Below are 27,569 nucleotides of genomic sequence, written 5' to 3'. Positions count from 1 at the left end.
AAAAAATATAGTACTGTAAGGCGTCAAAAAATGTCATAGTATAGTAAGGTGTCAAAAATCAAAAATGTCATAGTATAGTAAGGTGAAAACTGTCAAAAAATGTCATAGTATAGTAAGGTGTCAAAAAATGTCATAATATAGTAAGGTGTCAAAAACTGTCAAAAAATATCATAGTGTAGTAAGGCTGTCAAAAAATATGTCATAGTATCAGTAAGGTGTCAAAAAATATAGTGTAGTGCAAAAAATGTCATAGTATAGTAAGGTGTCAAAAACTGTCAAAAAATGTCATAGTGTAGTAAGGCGTTGAAAACTGTCAAAAAAAATGTCATAGTATAGTAAGGTGCCAAAAAATATAGTACTGTAAAGCGTCAAAAAATGTTATAGTATAGTAAGGTGTCAAAAACTCAAAAAATGTCATAGTGTAGTATGGCGTTGAAAACTGTCAAAAAAATGTCATAGTACAGTAAGGTCAAAAAATGTCATAAAATAGTAAGGTGTCAAAAACTGTCAAGAAATGTCATAATATATTAAGGTGCCAAAAAAATATAGTACTGTAAGGTGTCAAAATGTGTCAAAAACTGTCAAAAAATATGTCATAGTGTAGTAAGGTGCCAAAAAATATAGTACTATCACATTTGTAATAAAGTTTCAGCACTTGGAGCTTCAGACGGTTTCTGTGATTAACATGTTCTGTCTCTGCAGGAGAAGACTGCATCACTTGAAGAGGACAACAAAAGTGGTTAAATGTTCTTAAAGATGTTTAGAGATGTATAAGATTTTAACATGTCCTCATATGCGCACCTTTGTATTAAAGTGTGTCCAAATGGTCAAACATCTGTCATTATTCTTGCTGTGTGTGTTTGTTAAATGTTGTCTATAAGAGAATCAATAAAGTCTTGTTGCTTAACTTTTGAGTTTCTGTATTTTCTAATTAATATTACAAAAATGATTTTGTAATGTGAAATGCCAACTATTCTCTACTTGCGTATAACTGAGGCTAAAAACTCTAATCTCTGGCTAAAAGCCCTAACCCTAGGTTAGGGTTAAGGCTTTTGACCACTCATAGCCAGAGGTTAGGGTTAGGGTTATGGCTTTTGGCTACTTGTAGCCAAAGGTTAGGGTTAGGGTTAAGGCTTGTGGCCACTTGTAGCTTAGGGTTAGGGTTAGGGTTAAGGCTTTTGGCCACTAGTAGCCAGAGGTTGAGGTTAGGGTTAGGGTTATGGCTATGGCTATGGCTTTTGGCTACTTGTAGCCAAAGGTTAGGGTTAGGGTTAAGGCTTGTGGCCACTTGTAGGTTAGGGTTAGGGTTATGGCTTTTGGCTACTTGTAGCCAAAAGTTAGGGTTAGGGTTAAGGTTTGTGGCCACTTGTAGGTTAGGGTTAGGGTTAGGGTTAAGGTTTGTGGCCACTTGTAGCCAGAAGTTAGGATTGGGGTTACAGCTTTTAACCACTCTTAGCTAGAGGTTAGGGTTAGGGTTAACCTAACCCTAACCCTAACCTTTGGCTACAAGTAGCCAAAAGCCATAACCCTAACCCCTGGCCGTAAGTGGTCTCTGGCTAAAAATATTCACTTTCACGCAATATTAAACAGACCGGCAAAATATTCAATGTTCAGATGTATTTATTGGCGTAAGAGTAAAATAATCCTTTATCAGTCCTACAGCAGGGGTTGCAGCAGTAAAAGCAGTAATATGTATGATATACACAAGATATGAAATAATATATAACAAAAAGTAAAAACTCTAAATAATATGAACAGTATTTAACAGGACTATGTATACAGCAATGGATTAAGTACTGATATTGCACTGTTTGAAATAGCAAAATACCAAAAGGAAATGACAACCACAAAATTTACGCTAACCGCAAACACTGTAGAGGTGTGTGTGTGTGTGTGAATATGTGTGTGCTTTTGTCTTAAAAAATGTCAGTCAAGTGTCAAAAAAATTCAATATATTAAAGCATAAAAATGGCATAAAATGTAATAGTATGGTGAGGTATCAAAAAATGGCATAATAATGTTGTAGTATACTAAGGCATCAAAAAAGTGAAGAAATACAATATACTAAGGTGTCAAAAAGTGAGGAAAAAAGTCAAGGTATACTATGGCGTCAAAAAATATATATATATATGTCATAGTATTGTAAGGCATCAAAAAGCAGTTTAAAAATGTCCTACTGTAGTAAGGTGTCAAAAAAGAAAAAAAAACATTTAAAAAATGCCATATCACAGTAAGGTGTCCAGAACCACACAAAAATGTAATATAGTACGGCATAAAAAAAGTGAAAAAAAAAATTTAATACTATAATACTAATGCAGAGACCATCCCCCCCCCCCAAAAAAAGTAACAAAGTAAGGAAGAAAAATGTCAAAAACAATGTCATACTACAGTAAGGCGTCAAAAACTGTCAAAAAAGATGTCATAGTATACCTAGGCGTCAGAAAAAAATTGAAAAAAAAAAGAAAAAAAAAATAATATAGTAAGGTGTCAAAAACTGTAATAGTATAGTAAGGCTTCAAAATCCATCACAAAATGTCATAGTAAGGTGTCAAAAAAAAAAATGTCATGATATAGTAAGGTGTCAAAAAGTGAAAGAAGTCATAGTATCAAAAACCGTGAAAAATTTTCATAGTATAGTAAGGTGGCAAAAATGTCATAGCATAGTAAGGTGTCAAAAATGTCAAAAAATGTCATAATATAGTAAGGCATCAAAAACTGTCAAAAGAGTATGGTGTCAAAAAGGTGTCCGAAAGGCTTCATAAAAGTGAAAAAAATGTCATAGTACAGTAAGGTGTCAAAAGTGTCACAAAAATGTCATAGTACAGTAAAGTGTCAAAAAAGGTCCAAAAATGTCATAGTTTACCTAGGCATCAAAAATGAAAAATGAAAAATTTGTAGTAGTATAGTAAAGTGTCAAAAAAGTGAAAAAATTGTCATAATATAGTAAGGTGTCAAAAACTGTGATAGTATGGTAAGGCATCAAAATCCATTAAAAAATGGTGGTGTCAAAAGAAAGAAAAAATTGTCATGGTATAGTAAGGTGTCAAAAAAGTGAAAAAAAAAAAAATGTAATTTTATAGTCAGAGACCGTGAAAAATATGTCGTAACATAGTAAGGAATAAAAATTTAATAGTCTAGTATGGCATCAAAAAATATCAAAAAATGTCATAGTAAGGTGTAAGGCATCAAAAAATGTAGTATAGTAAGGCGTCAAAAACAGTTTCTGTGATTTACATGTCTCTACAAGACTTCAATAAGCTTATCCTCATGTTTTCTCATCACTGCATTAAATGTGGGATGAGAGACTATAACAAAGTGGTCAAACTCAATATCTCAATATCAGCCATTTCCTACAGCAGTTTTTTAGTTAAAAAAAGTAAATAGTCCCAAAATGTTCAAGAAAAAAAAGTTGATGCAGAGAGAGGGCAATTTAATGAGAGATGGGAAAACGAATACATGTTTGTGCTTAATGGAGACATGCCAGTATGTCGTCTTTGCTATGAGGCAGTGGCAGTGTCCAAGGAATACAATTTATGTCGGCACTTAGACAAGCACGGGGCTAAGTATGCTAACCTTAGTCACCAAGAAAAGCAACAGAGTCTCCAAGAGATAAAGAAGCTGCATTCTCAGCAGAGTATGTTTGCAAAGGTTATACTGTGGCTGAAGAAATTTCCTGATCTTAAAAGTGTTTTTCAGAAGGTACATTTTTAAAGCAGTCTTTCCTGAAGGTATGTGAACCAGAGAAAGGCTTTTAACAATATAAGCTTGTCAAGAAACACTATCACAGACAGAGTCAGAGAACTAGCAGAAAAACTGATGACAGAGAGGGGCATGCATTTCTCTGGTTTTTTAATTAGCCACTGATGAAAGCACTGGCGATACTGATACAGTGCATCTAGCCATTTTTTATGAGGTGTGAAGGCAGACTTATCGGTCAGTGAGGAACTCTTGGATGTGGCCATGCACAGGACGCCGAAGGTAAGTTAATGGTTAAAGGTTGATTCCTGTGGAGAAAAACACAACAAACATTAATATAAATCTGTGACTTTTGACACATCAAAATAAAAGCACAGAATGTTTCTGGGTGTTGAACTTCAAACTGTCAAAAGATAGAGAAGTAAAAGACACTAATTCTACAAAGAAACCAGAGTGTGGACTAACTGGTTCTGGGTTATTCAGAACCAGTCCAAGAGTTAAATCTGCTTTAAACAATAAGACAGAAGATGCTGCTCTGACTGGAGAATTGGCTCCACCAGCTCCTGATATTCACACAGCAATGGATGGAAATATTTTTTTTCCTCAAAAAATTCAGGTATAATTTTAACTTGACTAGAAGCTAAAAAGAAGCAAAATGACAATGTTTCTAGTGTGACACTGAACTGAATAACTTCTTCACATTTTTATTATTTACTGTACTAATGAGAAAGACGGAGAGAGAGGGAAAGAGAGAGGGGGAGACAGAGATAGTGAGAGAGAGTGAGAATGAGCAAGACCGAGGGAGAGGTAGGGAGGGAGAGAGAGAGACAGAGGGCTGATGTTTAAATTCTTCATTTTCTTTGAACTGTACAGTCATGAACTATGTAAATAAACTTTAATAATGAGTTGTCTTTTTGTGACAAATCAAACTATTCAGACTTCAAATACTGAAGATATATAATTTAATGTCAGTGCTCTGTGTTGGACAGTTGATGTAAAGGTGTTTGTGAATTACCTGGAGGCCTTTGTCCTGGTCTCAAAGAACTTCTTTATTGTATGAAGAATGTGAACACGGACAATGTCTCTGAGATTATGGACAATGTCTTTGTGATTGTGTACGATGTTGTCAAATTGGGGAACTCCATCACTACTGACTTTTGCACATGTCTCTGTGATCGTGGACAATGTCTCCCACATCCACAACATCTCTCCAATGATGGACCATGATATCTGGGGGGGCCTCTGTCCTGGTCTCAAAGAACTTCTCCATTCTATGAATACTATCTGCAATCGTGGACAATGTCTCTGCCATCATGGATGATGATCAAATAGGGGGACTCCATCATTTCAACTTTTGACGATCTCTCTGCGATCATGGACAATGTCTCTGATCGTGGATGATGTCTCTGTGACTGTCGACAGGCGAAGTGGTGACACCTGGAAGAAATAAAAATAAAAATAAAATGACCACTATGATCACATTATGACTAAGAATAGTTCCCAGTGTAGACAGACAAACAGCATAAAAGAATACAACACTGAAAACTAAACACTAGAACCTTAACAATCACACTTTGAGGTGAATAAATTAACTATGTCACTGGAATATGACTTTATTGATCTCAGTAACAGAAGCTATTTTTTAAAATTGTTTTTATAATCATTTCTAACAGTAATCTCAGCTCATATATTGTGACCTACTTTTGAGGCTTAAAACTTGTGGAGAAGCACAGGGTTAAAATTGTTTTCAAGCTTGTATTTTACACAAAACAGAGCCAAATAAAGTCTCAAGTCACAACAAACAAACATAGGATCAATGGGTATGGACAGATTACTACCACAAAGCTACAAAGACACACAAAACGACAGAGACAAAAAATGAGCCATTAAACCACGCAAATAAAAGCGACAAAAAGGGAAGAAGCCCCAGAGACATCTTTAGAAGTTAAGGCTAATGCTAATGCTCGACACTAATGCTAATGCTAACACCCAGGTATAAAACAGCTAGTTAAAGACCCAATATGACATAAAATGACCATCAATAGGCACAAATAGATGACAATGACATGATAAACAACCATAAACGGAGTTAAAATGGAACACAAAATGACAAAGAGACGCAGAATGTCAGTGCAGTGACTGTAAACAACTACAAACAGACTTACACAGAGTACCAAGAGCTGTTCACGTCAGGTGACCACAACTCATGTCAGGGATGCCTCAGTCACAGTAACGCTCACTCGTTCCCACACGATATAAACGACTGAAAATGGAATTAAAGATATCATTACAAGGCAATGCTAATGTTCTCCGATAACGTTAATGCTAACGCTAGCCGCTAACTGTTTGCCTTACCTATGCGCCGCAGGTGTGTTCAGCGTCCAGTCTCACTCCTGTTCGACAAAAAAAAAAAAAAAACAGCTCCAGAGTTTGTTTTAGCATCCAGACCCATTCGGTAACGACATTTTCTCACAGTACCAGTAGTAGTAAGCAACGGATCATACTTAGTTTGAATCTGTTTTCCGACTTCGCTTTGAGACATACGTCTGCTAACATTGGCAGAAAAGCGCTGTTACCGGCCGCCCGGTTCTGGTCCGCCTAGCAACCGCATATGATTGGTCTTAAAATACGTAAAAACGGAGAGAACCCTTAGATGCATTCTAAGCATGCATGGGGGTATTATTCACGGTCTATGGTATTATTAGAGCTGGATACCGCGTCGAAAATGGCGCCCATTCAGTCCTATCAGAGTTGTACGCCGAAAAAGTTTCTGACTTCCGGGTTTACTTCCGCGTTATGCGGCCCACTGAATTTGCGCAGTATATGGCTACTGTTGTCATAGCTTGTGAGCTGGGCTGTGTTTTAAGTCAGAATCGAGACAGTGTATTAGTAGGTAAAATCCAAACATACCACCAGTTAAATGAATATGTGCAACGCAGCAGATGGAGAACACTCCCCCCCCAAACTGCCAGTGATCTCAGCTGGATCCTGAAAAAAGGAAAAGTCCTTTGTTAAACTTCATTTAAAATTGTCTGTACCTACAAAAGAGTCAGTGTGCCAAATCAGGGGAATGGCTCAGAATGCCTTACCATTTCCTGGATAATTTTGTGGGAATGACCTGCCCACCTGCATTACTGTGCATCCTCACTGTGATACAATTCCTACCAGCACAACGGGAAAGGTCATAAAAAAAAGTAGAAAGAGTAGATTTGGTCTGCATTTTCATCAGTTAATAAAAAGTAAAACAAAAGCCGTTGCCAGTGTGCTCACATAACAGCAGTAACGTTTTGACATTATTTATTTCATTGTTTGGCTTGACATGCTCATTTAATCTCTACTGTACATTTTTTCAACACTGTCACACAATGATCATGGTCCTATCAATCAACTCATATACATTGGAATATGATGTAATAGTTAATCAAGAATTCTTTATTGTCATTATGCTTGCACATAACAAAATTTTGTTGGTAGCTTTCGGCTTTGAAGAAGGCACAATACATTTTACATGTATTTAAAATACACAGAAACAAAAAACCAACTATAAACACACTATACATATGTGCAAAAGAATAATAAAGTAGTATAGAACAAAATAAGATAAAAATGATATGTACAATATAAAATAAAATAATATGTGCAATGGAGGAATGTGAGAAATTGCAGCACAGTGAAAGTTCCAGTCTTTCTTTAAAGCCTGATGAGTGAGTGTGTGTGATCCTGCAGGGGTCTGGTGGTCTGTGGGAGTGGTGTGTGTGTGTGTGTGTGTGTGTGTGTGTGTGTGTGTGTGTGTGTGTGTGTGTCTGCAGGGGGGAGATGGATTTCACAGCTCTGGGGAAGAAGCTGTATTTCAGTCTGGTGGTGCATGTTTTTATGTTTCTGTACCGTTTCCTAGAAGAAAGCAGTACAAACAGTCTGTTGCCCGGATGGGTGGGATCTGCAGCAATACACTTGGCCTTAAAAAGCATATTAACATTCAGTTGTATATTGCAGTTCAGATATGCAGTTTAGTCTTTGAATATTGTTCTATTATCATATAACCTGCCCTGCGCAGATTAAAGACATACACCATGTTTTAAACTGCTACAACACATAAGGATGTATACTTCTAAATGATAAATTGGTGAAGTGGTAGCTAGATGGAAACTCCTAGCTAACTGGTTATGCCTAGCTGACTGCATATTTTTGCACACACTAGACAGCAACTTTTCAGAGTAAGGGGAAAAAAGCTAAAAAGTTAAAGCTAAAATAGCACTTTTAAAATATGATGTTTTACACAAGATTTACAATTAGTGAGAGTTCTGCAAGAAAACTTGACTGGGACATATAGTTGACGAGAATTTAAAATAAATAAATAAATCCGAAATACTCATTTTCCTCATAATGTTTGTATTATTTGCATATTTTTTCAGTCTTGATTTATTCTATGTACATGTTTTGTGAACATATACATTGAAAATGGGTATTTAAGGATATTTAGGCTGGCACACAGTTAATGAAGTATTTGGATTTCCCAACCTGAAGCCTGGATACAGAGGTTCAGAGAATCGGTTATGGAACGTATGCAGGTGAGTCATGGCGTTTGATGATACAACGTAGAAGGACAGAGTGCCAGCTGACCAATCTAAGAATACTCCAACCCTTTTGGAGTCGAAGTAGGGGACAGATATGGTTGCATTATTCTTGTTGTACCAGGCGGTGTATTTGCCATTACAGTAGCGTAGACTCCAGGACTGGTCATTATAGCCAAGGACAGAGTCATTACCTTTTGCTTTCCTGCTGATTTCTTTATAAGCCACTCCGATACCTGTCCATTCTCCAGTCCATTCTGCTTCCCAGTAGCAACGACCGGACAGACCCTCTTTACAAAGCACTTGTCCCCAGTCTGTAAATCTCTCAGGGCTGTCAGGATATGGTTGAGCTGTTTCCATTCGTGTCATTTTTTTGTAGTCTTCAGAAAACAATAGCTGTGAATGGGCTGAATTCACCTCCATAGTAAGCTCACATGCATCTGATGAAAGACAAAAACTATTAATAAAAACTAACATAAAAAAAATATATATCTAATTTTCTTTGTTGTCCTGCATGCTAAAATGACATGAACATTTTCAGTTTTGCTCAAATGCAATATATGGACAGAGTTGTGTTTCCACTCCACTCCATTACTAATACATATTTATTACCATTTTGAGTCTAATTTCTCTTGACTGCCATGTGTAAAGGAAATAGTAAGGAAGTACCGGGGACTTTATCGATGTTCATAATAACAATTTGGCCGATGGCTGATAGTCGATACCAATGTTTATAAATGAGCACAAATTCAATCATGCAAAATTATGAACTAACCTTTAATATAAATGTTCTCTCTGTAAATATTATAATATAAAGAGTGCAGTCTTGACCTGCTCTATATGAAAAGTGCCTTGAGATAACATCTGTTGTGATTTGGCACTATGTAAACCAAACTGAATTAAATTGAATTAAAAGACCTTCTTTCACATGTTAAAAATGGATGGCAGTTAAAAAGGCAAATATATGCTGATGCTGATATTTGGTTGATATACTGGTGCAACCCTAGTCATCTATTTGTTTGATTTGTTTGTATAAAAAAACAAAAACAAACTTACATTTCTTTAGCGCTGATTTTAAGTAGCACTCCGCATCGTCGTTCAAGCTAGAAAAAAAAAATAGAAGAAACGTTTTGTTTGCAATGTACAAAGTCTGCTAAATGAGTTTATAGAATAAGTAAACTAACCTGATGGATAGGTGTTCAATGTCCTTCTGCGCAGACGTCAGCAGCTCCATCCCCAGTTGCCCTGGATGATTGTAACTTAGATCCAGTTCCTTCAAGTGGGAGGGGTTGGACCTTAGAGCTTCAACCAAAAACCTGCAGCCAGTCTCTGTGACTCCACAGAAAGCCAACCTGAAATTGAAGAGTAAAACAAATGAAATTAAGAGTACAGAATGCAAAACAAAATCTTATTCAAAAAACATATTTAAAAATTGGCTGTTTTCACTTCACACACTGTTTCAGCTGTAATTTATAAGTTACTCTCACAGCTTCAGCACTTGTTCACAAACCTCAGTTTTTTCAGCCGACATGTTGGACTTGCTAGTCCGACAGACAGCAGTTCTACTCCCGAGTCTTGCAGATCATTATCATTCAGGTCCAGCTCTTTCAGACATGAAGTGCTTAGAGCTTCTCCAAGTGCTCTGCAGCATTTCTCTGTGAGGTTGCACTCTTTAAGCCTTCAAAAATGAAAAATTTATTTTATGTTAGCATAATTTGATGAATGTTTGATTCTAAAAATCATAAAGGAATGAGACAATGACCCACAAGATTGGTAGCCTCCACATACTATATTGTGTTTCTGTGGTCCACTTTTAACAGAGACTCTGTAGGTCTGCTTTATATCACAAAAATATCACAAACCAAATCAAACAGCTAAAATGTGGTCTTGCAATTGAAAAAGCACTAGCTCTGACAATAAAAGCCAATCATCCCAAAATGCCATTGATTTTTGCTACAATGCTTACAAATAGCATCTTTACAATAATCTGACATCACTGTATGATACTAACCCAAAATCTGGATCAACAATCACATTTTCTTAGCAGACTTTAGAATTTTTAAAAAGTACAGTGTTTTTTAGGTTTAAAATTCAAGTTGGTTAAGCTTAAAAATAAATAATATGTTTACATGATCTTTACTCACAAGGCTATGCTGGATTCTTTGATCACTGGTAATAGCCCCTTAAGACCCTCTTCTGATCTTGAATATTTCCTCAGGTCAAACTCAACCAACTCTTCCTGTGAGGTCTGCAACAAGTAGGCCAGAGTAGACCACTGTAAAGGTGATAGCTCGGTTTCTGACAAACTACCAGAGCTCAGGTAGTTTTGGACTTCCTCAAAAAGAGACTGATCATTCAGCTCCCTGAGGCAGTGGAAGAGATTGAAACATCTCTCTAAGGCAGGACTTTCCCTGATCTTCTCCTTGATATACTTAAGAATTTCCTCATTTTTTTGTGAACTGCTCCCCATTGTGGTCAGAACACTTCTCAACAAAGACTGATTGGCTGTCTGTGAGAGGCCCAGAAGGAAACGAAGAAAAAGATCTAGATGTCCGTTCGTACTCTGGAGGGCCTTATCCACTGCACACTTGAGGAGGTCAGTTACTTCAGTGGGAGCCTCCTGGATGGTGGTGGTTTCCTTTGGTTCCAGCAAGTTCTGATTGAAGCAGATGAATGAGTGAAAAATGTACACTGCAGCAAAAAACTCCTGTATGCTGAGATGCACAAAGCAATAGGCCCTCTCCAGATGAAATCCATCCTTTGAGATCTGTGTGAACACTCCTGAACACACTGCAGCATCACTGATGTTGATATTGTATTCATTCAGTTCATACTCATAGAAGATAAAGTTGCCTTTCACCAGGTGCTCAAAAGCCAGTTTTCCAAGCTTTAAGATGGTATCTTCATCCATTTTGACCTGGGACTGTGCTTCAGATGCCTCCTTTCCTGCTGAATACTTCCGAGTTTTGATCACGTATAACAGAAAATGTGTGTACATTTGTGCCAGAGTCTCAGGCATTTCTCTTCTGCCTCCATCCTCCTTTACTCTCCCCATGTCTGTTTCTTCTAAAATGCTCTGCAGAACTGTGGCAGATATCCAGCTGAAAACTGGTATGTGACACATGATATGGAGACTCTTTGATGACTTGACATGTGAGATGACTCTACTGGCCATGTTTTGATCAGAGATTTTCTTCCTGAAGTACTCGTCCTTCTGAGGGTCGTTGAACCCTCGTATCTCTGTCACACGATGAACAAGATAAGATGGAATGTGATCTGCAGCTGCAGGCCTGGAGGTAATCCAGATGTGTGCAGAGGGCAGCAGGTTCCCCTTGATGAGATTTGTCAGTAGTACATCCACTACTGCTGGCTCTGAGACACTACAGCAAGGCTCATTGTGGTCAAAGTCCAGGGGAAGGCGGCACTCATCCAGCCCATCAAATATCAGCACAAGCTTATATTTGCCAAAATCTGAAATTCCTGATTCTTTTGCCTCTGCAAGAAAATGATGTAGAAGCTGTGTAAGTGTGTAGTGTCTCTTCATCAGATTCAGCTCTCGAAATGGAAGATTAATTAGGAGCTGGATATCCTGGTTAACTCTTCCCTCTGCCCATTCCAGATTAAACTTATGCACAGATATAGTTTTTCCAATGCCAGCTATTCCTTTGGTCAGGACAGTTCTGATGAACTGATCTTGTCCAGGTAGTGGCTTAAAGATGTCTTCACACTTGATAGGCTTATCTTCTGTTGCTGGTCTCCTGGTTGCAGCCTCAATCTGCCTGACCTCATGTTCATTATTAACAGTTCCACTGACTCCCTCTGTGATGTAGAGCTTGGTGTACACTTTGCTCAGAAGTGTCTGGTTCCCATGCTGTGCTACTCCCTCGAAAATGTATTCAAACTTTCTCAATTTGTGTCGGAGTTTACGCTGGCAGACATCAAGCTCACCATAAATGTCTAGTTGAAGAAAACAAAACAAGAACGTAATGTTGGTGTAGTAGAAGTTAATGATCAAATTCTTCCACCATCAACATCAAAAAACACCAAATTCATTGATTTTCATAAAATTTGGCATGAGAATTATTAAATATAAAATACGATAATATTAGGTGTGATCAAAAAGCTCTTAGACTGTTCCTGTTGTGCATATGTACCAGGTGTGAACAACCGAGAACTACTGTCCTCTTGGTACTTACGTTTCTCCAGTTTGTTTGCAAGAGCACTGTGACCCATTTCCTTTAAGACGTGCAATGTTATCTTCAGAACCCCCTCACTGGCATCTTCAGTAATCAAGCTGTCTTCGTCCTGTTTTTCTCCCTCAGAAGATTGTGATTGGTGTGGAAAGAGCATCCTTTCATACCTTTTCAGCTCACTCTTAAAAATGTTCATGCCGTGGGTTTCCACCAACTGTAATGGAAAAGTAGAATGACTTCATGCATTGGGTTCACATCCAAGATAATTCTGACTGATTTATTCTAAAGACAAAAAGAAAATCAACAAATTCACTGTTGTTTCTGAAAAATATATCATTACCACTGTTACTTCATTCTTGTGAAGATGACATATAGTTATTTTAGCCATATTTTCAGTACAGACATTAGAGACCACCCACCTTAAATATGGCATTTCCATCCATCTCTGTTGATTCCAAACAGTCATGCTGGACTCTTGAGATAAATATTGAAAATGTTATTTCAAGATTAATCAAATCTGGTAGAAAGCAGCCTCTTTTAAAACAATATTGCCACTGATTGACTGGTTGATTCATTCACTAATACAAAGTTAAAATATAGTGTGTTTCTATAGATTTAATACAATATTTAAAATGCCTTTGATGTCACATGGCCAAGGAAAAATGTGACTTAAGAAAAGACAGTCGTAGTGCTACAAGAATCTGAATAAACTTCAATTATGTAATTATCAGACAGTGGATGTTATGGTGGGTCTCTTTAAATGTTGCTGCTACAATGAATTGAGGAACAGCATTATATCCTTTCCTTTCATAAAGGATGGTCCAGTGTATCCGATACTAAAGGTAATAATAAAGGAAGCATTGCATTGCTTTCCTTAGAATTTAGAGAATTTGAACCAGCTCTTATCATGGCTGCCACTTCTTAGACATTTAGTCAGTTAGGAACTTTCCTAAGCAAAAAAGACAGTTTGACAACAGCCCATCATTTCAAACCCTAGAGCCACAGAACTAACACAGTTAAAGACCCAAAAGAGGCTATATGTACCCATTATATATATACTATATTACCTATTTTCCGTGGTGAAGTCATGACGATTCTCTGTGGCAGCGTTACTTTTCATGGACACACTGCTTAATGCAGTCACGTCTGATTTCTCAAATTTAACTGAGCTGCAAAGAAAAAAAAGGCATTAGAATTTATTGTCACTGGACAGTAGGTGCCTGCATCAATTGTCAGGGAAATCCAGGCAATGGTTGTGTAGATATTATACATTTGAACAAAGTCAGTATGTACCTATCTGTATTTTCCTTGGTGAAATTGAGAGGATTCTTCATGGAGCCATCACTTTTCATGGACACACAGGATGCGGGAGGCAACTGTGATCTATCAGGAAACTTTTCAGTTTCTTCAGCAGCATCCATTTTGAAGGCAATACCTATTTTTGTCTTAAAGAGACAAGGTAAATTTTGTACAGTGGTTAAACTCAATGCTCTATTTACATTTAATCTCGGAATATCTCAATCATTTGAACCTGTGTTGAATCCCTCAACATACTATACTGGATCAGACTGGATTGAGGGAATGTCAAGTGGACACTAGGGCAAATAAGTGTTTAAAAATGATCTTGGATATTTAACGTAAATACCACAGAGCCACATGTCTGAGTATCTTTTATTAAGTTAGGAAGTATTTTATGACAAATATTAGAGGTAAACACCATCTGAGCTATGGATTACAACATTTCTTTGTTGTAAATTTCCCCATTGTGGGACTAATAAAGGATTATCTTATTTCTCTTGATTTTGAACCACTGGGTCACATGACATGGAAACAATTGAAAAAAATCACAATATTTATCAAATAAATATTCATAGAAAGCAATAATACTGAGGCACACATTCTAACATTATCATGACGCATTTGGGGAGCACATTTGATGAGCCCTATCCAAACAGCGAACACTTCACGGCAGACGTGTGCTGTTACGTACATTAACAATACCCACTTATGAGATACGGATTTCATTCAAATATGTACTTCAATATAGAATATTTAACATATTGCATTTAGCTACACAAACTGAAATTATAGCCTAGCAAATATAGATCTGAATAGGCCTATATTTTTATCTACCTCAGGCCTGAGTTGTGGCCGTTTCGGTTTCATTTCATGTTGTTTTCATTCTCACTATGTATCGTTAACGTTAAATCAACGCAATCTTATGTGCTCGCTGGTGCTCGGTTCACATTCAGGCCACAAAAGAAAATTATCCTCAATCTACATCTTTATATACAGATTGACCTGCGTCGGTTTGTTTTTAAAACACAGATGAACATTTCTGCTTTCTGGCTTTGGAAAGCGACTGCAGTTAGTGCCTACAGTTGATCCAAAATAGTTCAAAACTAATCCAATTACGATTAACTAATGCATGAGTCTCTTCTATTAATTTCTGTTTGCGAAAGCACAAGACGCGTCTTACCCGCTGCTTCGCATCCTGCGATTTTAATTTCTTCCGCGATGTTCGATGTCCTGTTGTTACTGTTGTTCCTGACAGAGCAGGATGTTTCATCAGCCGCGTTGGTTGGTGTGTTTCAACGTGCGTTACTGCTTTGGTTTCACAAAGTTTCAAACATTATGCACAAGATCAACTAATTTACCCATAAACTGGATTGTAGGTAAATAAGTTGGTATAAGGTGAAGTTAAGTCTATTTTAAGGGTCACCATCAGGCTTTTCCATTTGCACTTTGACAGCTGTTTATTTCCTAGTTGGTATGTATATTTATTATACCAGTCTATAATTATATTATTTTAATTGAGATTAATGTATATTTGAAGAGTATCAAGTTATTTAATGTTAAGAAAAAATTCCATTCAAGAATTTTACCATTAAAATGACATTTAAACTTGAAAGATGGCCTCTAGCCCAACTCTTACAAAGGGTGTCAGTCTGGCACCAAATACTGAATTCCACACATAATGTTGCATGTCAGCAGATTTTTCAGGATTGGCGGCACCCCTGATATTATCTATCTGTAGTACCAGTTTCCAACTAAAATATTCCATCATCTTGGTGACTAACATTTCCACCATGCCTGTCAAAATCAAATTAACAACCTCATTAGCGAATGAGCTTCAGTGCATTTTAAATGACTTTTACCTTTACCTCGTTTCATTCATCGGGATTCTCTGGGCAGTTTACTTTGTTCCCTTTGCTCTGTTCTTTAGATCCTGCACAAAACAAACACAGAGTGGGTTTACTTTTCATCCACAAGAATACATAATGCAGAACACAAGTACAACCTTAACAGAAACCATCTCTTTTGTTGGAGAGAAACTGTAGTTGTAGAATGAAAAACAACAATCAGTACAACTGACACTTCCTTTTATTGGCTTTCAAACGAGAAATCACAAAATCCACAATGTGTATACCGATCATTCTGAAAGGCATGTGACCCTATTTCATCCAACACAATTCATGGCAAATACAGAGACTGTTAAAATGCTCAAACTAAATAAAAAACAGACCATTTGCCATCTTGACATGATACAACACCACTAAACAAACACTGATGTTTTCATTTTTTGACAGCATGCACACCAGTGTTGGCCAGAGGTGAGTGCTTGTGTAGAGAACCCATTTCTACACAGTAAAAGAACTAAAATGACGAATGATCGCCGACAGTTAAATGAGTAATGTCAAAATGTACAAATTTGAGATTACAAAAACAAATTTCTCCCTGCCCGTCCCGTTAGTCCTACGTGGACTTCACAAAAGCCATTTTGTAATTGTGTTTCCGTTCTTCACTCCCGCCGTCAGAGCTGGGCTTGGCCTGGTCTGAGGTCTGTTCCTTAGAGATGGGATCGCAGACTTCCTCCTGGGCATCTGTCGGTTCTTTTTCACTGGTTGACTTCTCTGGTTCAGTTTCTTTTGTCTGACTGTCCCCTGGTGGGGTGGGAATCGACGGCAGCTGTGGCTCAGGCTGGGAATAAACAGAAAAACATAAAGAGTGTTTAAAGATGAAGATTTTTTTGTTCGTTTGTTCTTTGTTTTTGTACACATATTTCAGACAGAGGCAAAAACATTTTGGCAGTGATCCTGCTGGATCTGGATCTGATAATTTCCTTGCTGAACGACTGTGAGATTAAAAGGCAACATATTTGAAAATTGTTCAGTGTTAGCAGATGTTTACCTTTTTATTTACTTACATAAGGAACAATTACAGCTTATGTATGCTCTTTAGCAGTCACACCCTGCTCTGCACACATAATTTGACACATGAAAGACAATACAAAAGACAAGGAGTGACTTGCCCCTTTAGCAAACTTCTTACAGTCAAGACAAAAAGAAAACTAAAATGTTGCACAGTCTGCCATCTGTTACTGTCTAAAACTATGTGAAAATACACAAACTTTCGGGTCATCTAGAAGAATCTGGTTGCCTGTATCTTATATTCCCATGTTTTTGGGAATAAGTACTAGATAGAGACAAAAATCTGCTATATATCACTCCCAGACTCCATTGACCAATGAAGCAATTTTATCAAGCAGAATAGTTGCTGAAGGAATACGTAAAATCTGAAGAATCTGAATACTTCTGCCATTACTGAAAGTCACACAATAAAACAAACAAACCAATTGAGGCAGCCATATTCCACACATTTCACCTATGCCCTCTCTTCTGGGTCTGAGAGAGTCCTCACCTCACTGAAACCCAGGCCACAGTGTCTCCGGTTCCGGCCTGACAGCTTCCCATCCATGCCCTGCTGGTACTGTATCTCCAGCTGCTCACTGATCTTCTTCTCTTCCTGTCCTGCAGAGGAGACACCAGTCACAGCAAGCACACCCAGCCATTACAGGCCTATCCATGCATGGATAGATCTGTGCGGCGGATGTGTAGTGGGAAAGTGGGGTTAATTGCATAGGGCATAAGGACAAGGCACCATGGGAAAGTGGCATGGGACAGTAGCTTGGACATTTCTTACATGAGCAGAACAAATACAAACTTTTTACAAAAGCTAAACAATGAAGCTTACCACTACGGAAGTGGGATGTTGACTTGTGGTCACCAATGACGAGACGTCCCGTGTGTTCTTTCTGGAGAACAGAAATGATCATATTTAAATCAATTGTCACAACTTCTCCAAAAGGTTGTAGTGACAGTGACAAACTACACAAAGATTTTTTATTTCTTGCTATGGACTACAGATATACAGTAAAGTGAACTGAATGTAAAGTGATCTACATGACATAAAACAAACCTTGCCAGCACCCATCAACCGTAAGAACTTCTGTTTCCTCTCATCACTTCCCAGATCAGCTGAGGCCCACTGAGTAGACCCATCCTGCCAAGGCAAAACATTATTATCTTAAAGACTTGTTTGTTCAATAAAAGCAGAACTGCACTAAAAATATAATGCTCCTGTCATTAGATTAAATACAGTTATTTTACATTACATACTTACAACACAGCAGAAATTGTTTCTAACCAACAGGGCTAGCTGTTCCATTACCTCTGTGACACACTATAAAAGTTTAGTCTTAAATCATAAAAACGATACAGTACATCTGTGGCACTGTCAACTATCTGTAGGGTTAAGTGGCAATTTAAAACCACATTATGTGATTCACATTATGTGACTTGTGCTCACTGTGGTCAGGGAGAGAAAAAGTAGAGAAAAAGTAAGCAGCCTGTGCACAAAGTTTCTAATACAGGTATAAGCAAAATGTACCCAAAAAACCTCACTAACAAAAAATAAAAAACAAATATAGTTTTAAAAAACTTCACTAAATCAGTAGGTAGAAGATGGAGCAGTACATACACGGATTAATAAAATTTGAGTTCTATTCCACTTCGTTGCTTGTAGTAGTGGATTGCGGTAAGAACCGCGTGCTCCCCAACATCTGCTAACTCAAACTGAACTCCCTTGCTCTAACGAATACACCTGGTGTAGACATCCAAGACTTGCAGACCTCTTTAAACACAAAGAACACCTATACTTCGCCTAGGCGGTCAAAGAAAATAATGCATTCAAATGGCTCTTTTTGATATATTTTAGGCATTAGCCCAACCAGAGACTGAAACATATAAATACTTTTCGTACTGGTGGTCAGGGCATCTTAATGCTGTTGTTTACAATTGAGAATACAACGCTATGGGTAAAGTAAAAGGAAATTATTGCGTGATTTCCAGCCATTATTACTTACTGAATAGAACACCTCGATTAAAAAACTGCTATCGTTTTGTCTCAAACCGATTTGTTACAAAATTAGATAAAGTGTGTCTTGTTTTACGCAAGAACGTTTCAGATCAAACTATAAAGGCGAGTAAACTTTGTCCAGTCAGTTGACCAGACAAGAAACGTGCTCTGGTTTCAAGATATTGCTCTAACGTTAGCAAACAGGCTAACATGACGCTAGCCTCGTCTAAGTGATTTAAAGCTTCCGTCTATAAATTGTGCTCTGTTTTTATTACTTTACTCACTTGACTTGGAGATGCAGGTCGTTTTGTTCCATGTCTGTCCTCTGGAGAACTCATTATGGACGAAAACTTTAGTAAAATGTCAGTAAAATATCATGCCACCGAACTAGCACAAGATAGCTGGATTTGTCAACACTCGTCCGTGTCGTCACTTCCTTCGTCTTCTTCTTCGCTTGTGCTGTAGACGACTCTCGACTCTCTAGCTGCCACTCACCGGTGGTCTACGTTACAGCCCCACCGCAACCTCCAACTATGTGATCATTGGTGCTGCTTTTTTGTGACAGGCGTTTTTATTATTTTGTCCACTCCATCCAATCATAACCTTCATGAAGGTACGAATTGTAGCAGAACTGTTATTACACTACAATATTTAGGTGTAATAAACTGATAACACTGCAAATAACAGCAAACTGAGTGAAAGTAGGGGTGTACTGGGCTGATTTAGGCCAGGCAAAATATTTCGAGACCAACACAGTAGAACAAAAAAAAAAAAAAAAAAAAAAAAAAAAAAAAAAAAAAAAAAAAATGGCGCACGGATGACGTATTTTGTAGGCCAACCCGGAAGTTAGCATCATAGAAAAGCCAATGCGATTTTTTCATTGGTTTTTGCATTATTTTAGAAAATAAGCTGAGTGACCAACAAAAGTTTGTGATACTTACATGTTTTGTTCAGAAAGACAATCTTAACAAATTAACAGCACTGTTTTGTGGCTAATGCAACCGTCCAACGTAAAAGCCAAACAAACTATACCAACAGTCGTATCGGCGTCACCACTAAGCTTCCGACTTGTAACTTAATTTAGCGTGTTAACCTTCTCCTAGATGCATTTCCTCTTAGAAAGTTAGTAATAGTTTGTAAGAGCGTGAATATTAACACAACGAGGCTGTAAAGGCGGACTGGTGAGTAGATCGGTTTTCATATGCGGTTTATGACGACAACATCTGTAGTCTCATTTAGCCACTTAGCAACCTTTTTTGTAACACGTAAATGCTTCCCAGTGGTGTATTTTATGCAGTAGAACAAAACGTGAAAATATCTCGAGCTTGTGTTAGCCACAGACCTTATTTCAGGCATTAAACCAAAACCACTTTGATTGGGACGAGGAAACCCTGGTGCTACGATGCTAGCTTACTTCCGGGTTTTAGGAGTAATTTCTGCGCCACTTTATTCGACGTCAGAGACCATCATGCCTATGAAGGGACAGGTAGGCTTCAAACAATCCATGCATAATAACATAGAAATAGTGTTAGTATATATTCATATTACTGAAGGTTAGGAAGCATGATATCTAGATGGTTAAATGTTATATATTTATATTTGTTATATATAACATTTAAGCATTTAGATATCAGCTCACAACCTTCACTTTGTGGGGTGATACAGTGTAAAATAAACCCTTGACTGGATGACTTGCATTTAAACCGCCAAAAGGTGGCGTAAGAGTAAATGTAATAAGGACAGAGCCCAGAGGAGCTCACACCTCTGACAGGACGCTAAAACTCAATTTGTGCCACACAATAATCGACACATTAAACGAGAAGAGTTTGCGTTTGCGCTTAAGGTCCTTTTTGATGAGCTTAACATGCTTTGTCTAATTAACCAAACTGAACCCAGATATTTTCCTGTGCTAATTTCCATAAATTCTTTTTTTTCTTGAGCAAAATGAAGAATAATCACACTTTTGAGACTTTAAAATATCAGCTAGGCTTTAGAGAAGATGGGAGAGGAAATTATCGAAAAGAGAAGGCGATTTATTTTTAATTACAAACTTGATTTGAAATTTCATTCTCAATTAGACTTTGAAAATGTTTTAATGACAAACCAACAGCGGTGAGAAATATCCTAATCACATATGCAAAATATTAACAGAAAGAAAACTGTTGATATAGATTTATATAAAAACAGTCCACAGACATTTTTAAAGTCAGTATTAAAGAATTATTTACTTATATTATAAATATTTGTGTTTTTAAGTTTGTTTGATTTCTGACTCATACAAAAAACTTTGTAATAAAAATGTGCCCACAGTTAAACAAAAGAAATAAAAGCAACAATTTGTGTTATTTATACTCTTTATTAACTGTTGACCAAGAGCAGGTGACCAGAACACACGCGCATTAACTACATGCACCTACAGAGAAAAGAGGAAGAGACAGAGGTGAAGAGAAAAGTTCAGATGAAGTTCAGAGGTATAACTTGTGTTCTATTTTAATGAACAATGCACACAAAGAAAGTGACTCAGACAGAGACAGATAAATAAAGAGAGAGAGAGAGAGAGAGAGAGAGAGAGAGAGAGAGAGAGCAAGAGCAAGAGAGAGAGAGCGAGAGAGAGAGAGGAGGGGTTATCCTGCCTCTGCCTCTTTACCCGACACTGCCCCGCACTCTCACTTAACCTCCACATAGTGCTGGACGGGAAGTAACTTAAAATACTTTTTTTTAAAGGAAAATCCTCCAAATGACAGCTCCTCGGGCTCAGACTCTCTTCTGACAACGACGCTGAAGTGTTCTCTTTTACTTTGTGATCCTCGGCGGAGCGCAAACAGAGGAGTTACCAAAGTCCCTGACACGCTCCAGCGATGGTGACTTTACGCACGGGATTTGAAGGCTGTTTGAACTGACTCCTCTCGTTTTGGTCTCAGCGCTGAAACTCCGTTCGTCATCGCATCGAATAATCTGCAAGTTTGCAAGAGGGAAGACGCAGCGAGGTGTCGAATCAGTGGATCCAGGTAAGAAACGTCCTGTTGCATCAGTGTGGGCAGCACCGGGACCGTCACCCGGCACGTCCTGTGGGCTGCTTGTTTTGAAAGTCGGTGCACACTCCGGTTATCTCTGCTTCACAACAAACAGCGATGACAGCAGCAGATTCAGGCTGCATCAGTGTCTTTAAACCTGCGGTTGGGCTGTGATTAGACTCGGTCGACCCTACATGACCTGCAAAAACTAACTCAGAATCAGAAAAGTTCTGGAGCGTATTTATTACATAATAACTAAAATATTCTGTAATTTATTAATGTCACAACTGACTTCAAACAAGAAACAACAACAAAAAAATCATAAAAGTAAGTTAGCAATAAAACTATGTAATAACGACTATCAGAAGGTAATGCATTTATTTTTAATACGTCTATATTAGTTGTACTGTATGACACAGTTAAAAGTATTAGAAATATTGGTTATTTTGTCTCATAATAACCAATATTAAGTTTATATTAAGCACACACAAACTGTGCAGCATATTTATTTAAAAAAAACTTTGCAAAAAGTTCTGATTTTGCACTACTTTCCACTGAGACTTATCTCAGGGTTAAAAATAAAATTCCAACATTAAATCTGTGACCCTGCAAACCACACAAATCTGACTTCCAAACATGTCTTAACTAATGAATTTCCATCTCCTTTTCCCAGTTTGAGCTTTTAACCTATGTGCTCCAAATTAAAGGTATTCAAGGTTAATTTCAGCCATAAAAGATGCAGTTATATTGTGCAAGAAAAGAAGAGGATAAAGTTGAGTTTAACGGGGTTCATCCTCCACTGCATCCCTGTCACGCGCTATTAACAGAAGTGGTTCAGCGGCTCTGTAGCACCAGAAAATGGTTCAATAGGCTCAGAACCCATTAAGAGACATTTAGAAAGAGTCTCTGAAGCTCTGTATGCAGATGAGCTTTGCATTAAATGGCCAAGCTGGTGTAGTAAATTAAAAACTTCCCGAGAGCCACTGAACTTTGATTTTAAAGAATCTTTATCAGAAAGTATTTTTAAGTAATCAGAGGGTTTCTGCAGTCATCCCATTCAGACCTGCTGGAGTCTGTGGGATGATTTCTCAGTAGTTTCCTCTTCGGCCACACAGCGGTAGCCTTCTGTCCGTAATCGTGAACGCCTCGCGCTTTGCCGGACCTCTCTGGTCCTCGTGCGCGTCCCCGGCTCCGCTGCACTTCCAGAGACGCACATTTCAAGCGAATCCTGTGGTGACCCTGTGTTTCACTCCGCGTGAACCGGAGTACAATAGAGAGAGAAATAGACTACAGAGAGGAGGAGAGCGGGAGGAAGAGGGACGTCTTTAGGGCCCAAGTTAACTTTCCCCCCCGGAGGTCACGGCGACTGACCCTAGAAGAATGCGTGAGTCATATGTTAAAATAGACTCTGAGTCTTAACGCGGATCCACTGGGAGACAATACCGGGGGAAACAGGACAGTGTCCCAGCACGGCGGGAGAGTTGAGAAATTAGTCTGTAAGTTTTTCCTTTTCCCTCCTACATGATTTTCAGTGCGGTCGTTGCCTTTCTTTATGTTACATCGTTAAGGAAAAAAGTTTGGACCGTGCCTCTTAACTTTCTGGACGATGAAAGGTGTCAGTTTCACTTGTCAGTTACGCAGCCTGGTAGAGTGACAGAGATGGTTGTGTATGAAGTTAATTGCGGGTGTGTGTGTGTGTGTGTGTGTGTGTGTGTGTGTGTGTGAACTCGAGTCGTGCATGCAGGGACAGAGTCTTACCCCGGGGCTGGAGAGTCTGCAGCCTCGGACAATCGGTTTGCCCCGGGTTCACGGTGAGGATGTGACAGGGGGTACGGGAGGACAGAGCACACGACAACGGCCTGGAAAAGACTGATAGAGTCATTTGAGGGTGTTCCCCACATTTAGAGCCACACTACACCTCCAAGATAAGCCACTGCTCGCCTGCAGATAAGGAGCTTTTAGAGAGACAGAGCAAGAGAGCGAGAGAGAGAGAGAGAGAGAGATCACACACGTATAAAAACGAGTTTAACAGGAAACGCAAAGTCCTGATAATTGTTTCACTGAGTTGTGGATATTTTGAACAAAATAAAACAATCACATCTCACTCACTTTGCTTTATTTTCCTTTCTTTTCTTTTTTGAGTTTGTGTGCGCATTTTCCCAGCATCAGCTGTAGGCTAATTGTTTTACGCATCACCATTTTTTGTTTGCACATCAAATCACTCCTCTATTCAGAGTTATAATTGCCCGGCTTGACAGATCCTCCACTTGCCAGTTTGGACCTGCACACACCGGCCTACGCAGTAAATCACAATTTCCAACAAGTTGTTTAATTGTTTGGACTGTGGCAGAACAATTTATAGACCACCACCGCCCCCCTCTCTCTCTTGTAAGTGAGAGTGTCTGTCTGAAAAACAATCCGAGCAAAGGGGGGGTGGGGGGGTCGCTGAAGTTGATCTCCAATGGCATTTTGTTTTGAGCAGGTGCTGCGGGTTGAAGTTCCCTCATAAGGTAAAGTGGCATTAGAGTGTCCAAATGGCAGACTTATATATAGGCTGCCAATTCAGCACATTGTCCCGGGCTGCATGGCTGCGCTCTCTCTCCGCTGTCTGAGGGAGACCTGCAGCCTTTTTCTTTTTCTTTTTTTTATGTCTTCTGTGGGGATCCGCGCTGACAACAGGCGGACAAGCCTGAGCACAGCGGCCGGTCACTGTGTGGTCCATTAGGACTCTGTCAGCAGCTACACGAAATCACGAACCGTGCGTAAAGTGCCACTCAGATCTGGAGCAAATAAGAATTAATCGCCTACCTGTGATAAAATAGAATTTAGAATACAAGACTGAAATAATGTGAAACAGCTTTGTGTATTTAAATCTCATTAATTCTATTCTTTAGTTAGAATAAAATGCAGCTTAATTTTTGGACCAGCTTTACAGGTTATCGTTTTATTTTTTGTGCGATTTTCTGATTTGATATTGAAATCTATTTTCTCTCTCACACACTTTATGTTCTTTTCCAGCGTCAACACTAGTTTATCTGACATTAATAATCACCACAAAACATTATTTTAAACAATAAATTCCAGTGAAAAATATTTCTCTCTCTTTGCCTCCAACATTAAGCCCTGAAAATGTGCACGCTGGTGTTAATGTAATGCAAGGCCAACCTCAGGATCTTATTCTCATTCTTGGAAATCTAGCCATCGCTCACACGTTATTCTAATATGCCACATATATTTCTTAGATCCTGCGAGGCCCTTTCCTCTGGTGTGACGCAGAGGGACTATTTAGTGGCAGAAAGGGGGTACAAATTGGAAAGATTAAAGGATTTGACAGCTGAGAGAAGAAGATAGAGATTGAATAGAAGAGGAGGAGGAGATGATCTGAATTTTAAGACTGTGAGTGTGAGTTTAACATTTATCAGACATCCAGAACAGCCTGATCTGCACAGGCAACTATTTAATTTCAGTTTTAGGATGCATCATGGTGTTCAAACCTCCCTTAGCAATGCTGTTATTTTATTTTCTCTGTTTATTGAGCTATCTTCCCCCTGACTGTGGTGTTGTAGATTTAAATGTTTCCACATGTTGTTTTTTTGAAGATTGTCATTCACCTTCATCAGAAAACCGTTGCTCCACCATTTTAAGCCTGTGGCTGATCCGGAGAGTCCTAATTATTTGCTGTCGGGCTCTTTGAAAAAGACACCAGCCCCCAAATTGGACATGTGTTGTACAAACACAAATTAAACATTTAGCCCTAAGTATTTCTCCCTGGGTCCTAAGTGCATATTAGTCAGCCTATACTTATCTTGGGCCCAACGGCACACCCAAATTGCAGTCTTGCTGCTGAAAAAGAAAGGTTGAGGCCCGGGAGAATGAGCACTTGAGGCACGCTGGCAGATGCCCATAAGTTTCTCAACCACAATGTGAGCTTAGGTGTGCATATGTACAGTATGTGTGTGTGTGTGTGTGTGTGTGTGTGTGTGTGTGTTTGTGGCATTTTGTATCTTTTGTGTTTTTGTAACAAGCCTGTCAAATGTTCCTCTGTGTGCTCATGTCATGTGCATTAAACATGTGTACCATAGGTGTGTGTTTGTATGTGTGTGTGTGTGCATGGGCCTACCTGTGTGTATGCATGCATGTCCTTCTGCACAGTTAGGTGTGTAATACAAAAGCATATTTGTGTGTATCTTGTTGTGTGTTCTTGTCCTGTGTGTCTACACTGGGTGGCCATCCTGCCTGCATGTAATATATGTTTGTGATTCTCTCTCTCTCTCACTCGCTCTCTCTCTGTGTGTGTGTGTGTGTGTGTGTGTGTGTGTGTGTGTGTGTGTGCATGCCCCACTGGGTGGGCGTTGCTCTGTGGATCTCTCCCCTGTTCTCCACCACCACATAACCTTGGAAACAGCTTCCTCATATTTCCCCAGAGCGGAGAATAACAAGACACCATGTTCATTCTCCTCTCTCCTCTCTTTCAATGGTCGGGGTAACCTTTCTTTTCTGCCGCTGATTCTCCACCACCTGCTCCCCACCGTACGATTACAAAGCCCAGGACGAGAGCTTACCTGACACACCGGCAACAGCAGCCCTTCCACACAAACATACACACTCACCTCTCCATCCTCTGCATTCTGCATCTTTACATTCAGCATCGGGGCGTGTCCTTGTCATGTTCGTAGCAGCTCATAATTTTTGGGCATCTTGATGCCAGCTCAAGTTCACTGAGTTCGTCTTCCTCAGCTCCTTTCTTTCTCTGACTTTTCTTTCTTTGTGCATCAGGGTGTGTGTCACTGCCTACACTAACAGTAACTATTATGTACCTGCAAAGGACTGACTAAGATTTATAAATGCATGGTTTACACAAGAGCCTTTGACAAATGACTGCTGTGCTGTTAATCCAGAGACAAACCTAGCATCCTGGATAGAGGGAAAAATAACGGGGGTTGGCTTGAATCCATATTAAACTTCAACCACTTAATTTTTTTCATATTGTATGATTATCTGGATGACTGAATGACTGTTGTCTGCAATGTTGCCTTTTTTCTGTTTTCCAGTTTGTTTTGCAATTTGTAAACAACTTGGCATATTGCTCTCTCCGCTCTCTCACTTTTTTTCCCTCAAGTGGAAAAAACTCACCATCTCCCTCTCTGCCGACACATCACAGAGAGCTGCCGTTTGTCTGCGCTGTTGAGAGTCATTCATTCATCACTTGTGATGAAAAACTAAATGATGAGCAGCAAAATGGCTCATGCTTTACTTTTCTTGTTGTTGTACTTGCTGCTCCGCTCCAGCATTTGAAGCTCTCAGCAAACATTTGCACACTGATCTTATTGTGCTGAGGAACTGCACTAAACTGTCCAATAAAGCATCCTAGTGTGGATCACTTTATAGTGTAAGGGACAAAAAAGGCACGGTAGGATATGGAATTAAATTACTTTAACAAAACCATGTTAAAATCTTCTGAAGATGCTTTGTGAAACTGAACCCAGTTACACAGGGGTCAGTCCGTGCATAGATCAGAGTGGAGAAAAGGTTTAACAATGAGGTTACACATCCATATCCTGTTATTTATATCTGTCATATATGATACACAATTAATTAAATAAAGTTAATTAGTTCAATAAGTCATTTTCTTTTGTAAAATTAAAACAGAAAGTGAATTAAGTAATTTACAGGATGAGTTCTCTTGATCTAATGTTGATCTTAATTATTTTTCCTAAAGAAACATATTGCTTTTGAAAAAACAAAATCTTTATGTAACATCTTCCGATGTTACATGCAAAATACATTAGTCTCACAAGTTATTATTCATTGCTGCTTGGTCATGGAAATCTCATCATTGTAACTTTATTGTTTCAGTTTAAAGAGGCCAAATCATTGTAAAAAGACATAATTCAGAC

At 38.6% G+C, this 27,569-nt stretch overlaps 3 protein-coding genes and 1 long non-coding RNA gene across 8 annotated transcripts in view; 2 read left to right on the top strand and 2 right to left on the bottom strand.

The window, feature by feature from the left end:
- The window catches only part of LOC127142885 (uncharacterized), a 17,559-nt gene extending 16,652 nt beyond the window's left edge, over nt 1–907 (top strand). For both annotated transcript variants that reach the window (XR_007813986.1, XR_007813985.1), the window contains one exon: nt 703–907. This is a non-coding gene — a long non-coding RNA (uncharacterized LOC127142885). The remainder of the gene's footprint in view (nt 1–702) is intronic.
- A 6,069-nt stretch (nt 908–6,976) lies between these two features.
- Nucleotides 6,977–15,076, bottom strand: LOC108894911 (NLR family CARD domain-containing protein 3). The gene is made up of 10 exons (XM_018693536.2): nt 14,940–15,076; nt 13,754–13,905; nt 13,528–13,629; nt 12,880–12,934; nt 12,464–12,674; nt 10,412–12,224; nt 9,778–9,945; nt 9,452–9,619; nt 9,324–9,370; nt 6,977–8,707 (listed from the first exon to the last, which is right to left on the bottom strand). The coding sequence occupies exons 1-10, from the start codon at nt 15,027–15,029 to the stop codon at nt 8,163–8,165; spliced, it is 3,351 nt and encodes a 1,116-aa protein (XP_018549052.1). The 5' UTR covers nt 15,030–15,076; the 3' UTR covers nt 6,977–8,162.
- Nucleotides 15,077–15,826: 750 nt separating this feature from the next.
- On the bottom strand, nt 15,827–19,111 carry lg10h11orf58 (linkage group 10 C11orf58 homolog). Its single transcript, XM_018693543.2, has 5 exons — nt 18,943–19,111; nt 17,720–17,803; nt 17,495–17,555; nt 17,162–17,271; nt 15,827–16,441 (listed from the first exon to the last, which is right to left on the bottom strand). The coding sequence occupies exons 1-5, from the start codon at nt 18,994–18,996 to the stop codon at nt 16,217–16,219; spliced, it is 534 nt and encodes a 177-aa protein (XP_018549059.1). The 5' UTR covers nt 18,997–19,111; the 3' UTR covers nt 15,827–16,216.
- Nucleotides 19,112–20,994: 1,883 nt separating this feature from the next.
- LOC108894912 (transcription factor SOX-6) overlaps nt 20,995–27,569 on the top strand; it is a 99,593-nt gene continuing 93,018 nt past the window's right edge. For 2 of the 4 annotated variants that reach the window (XM_018693541.2, XM_018693537.2), the window contains exon 1: nt 20,996–21,666. The gene's annotated coding sequence lies outside the window, so the exon portion shown is untranslated. Of the gene's footprint in view, nt 21,667–22,348; nt 23,169–27,569 lie in introns of those variants that run through there. The other 2 variants (XM_018693540.2, XM_018693538.2) reach the window with 2 other exon arrangements.

The sequence above is a fragment of the Lates calcarifer genome, linkage group LG10, assembly GCF_001640805.2.
Source record: "Lates calcarifer isolate ASB-BC8 linkage group LG10, TLL_Latcal_v3, whole genome shotgun sequence".
In the NCBI taxonomy this organism is placed as follows: Eukaryota; Metazoa; Chordata; class Actinopteri; family Centropomidae; genus Lates; species Lates calcarifer.
Note: the sequence above shows the minus strand (reverse complement) of the source record. Positions and strands in the feature narration are given on the sequence as shown.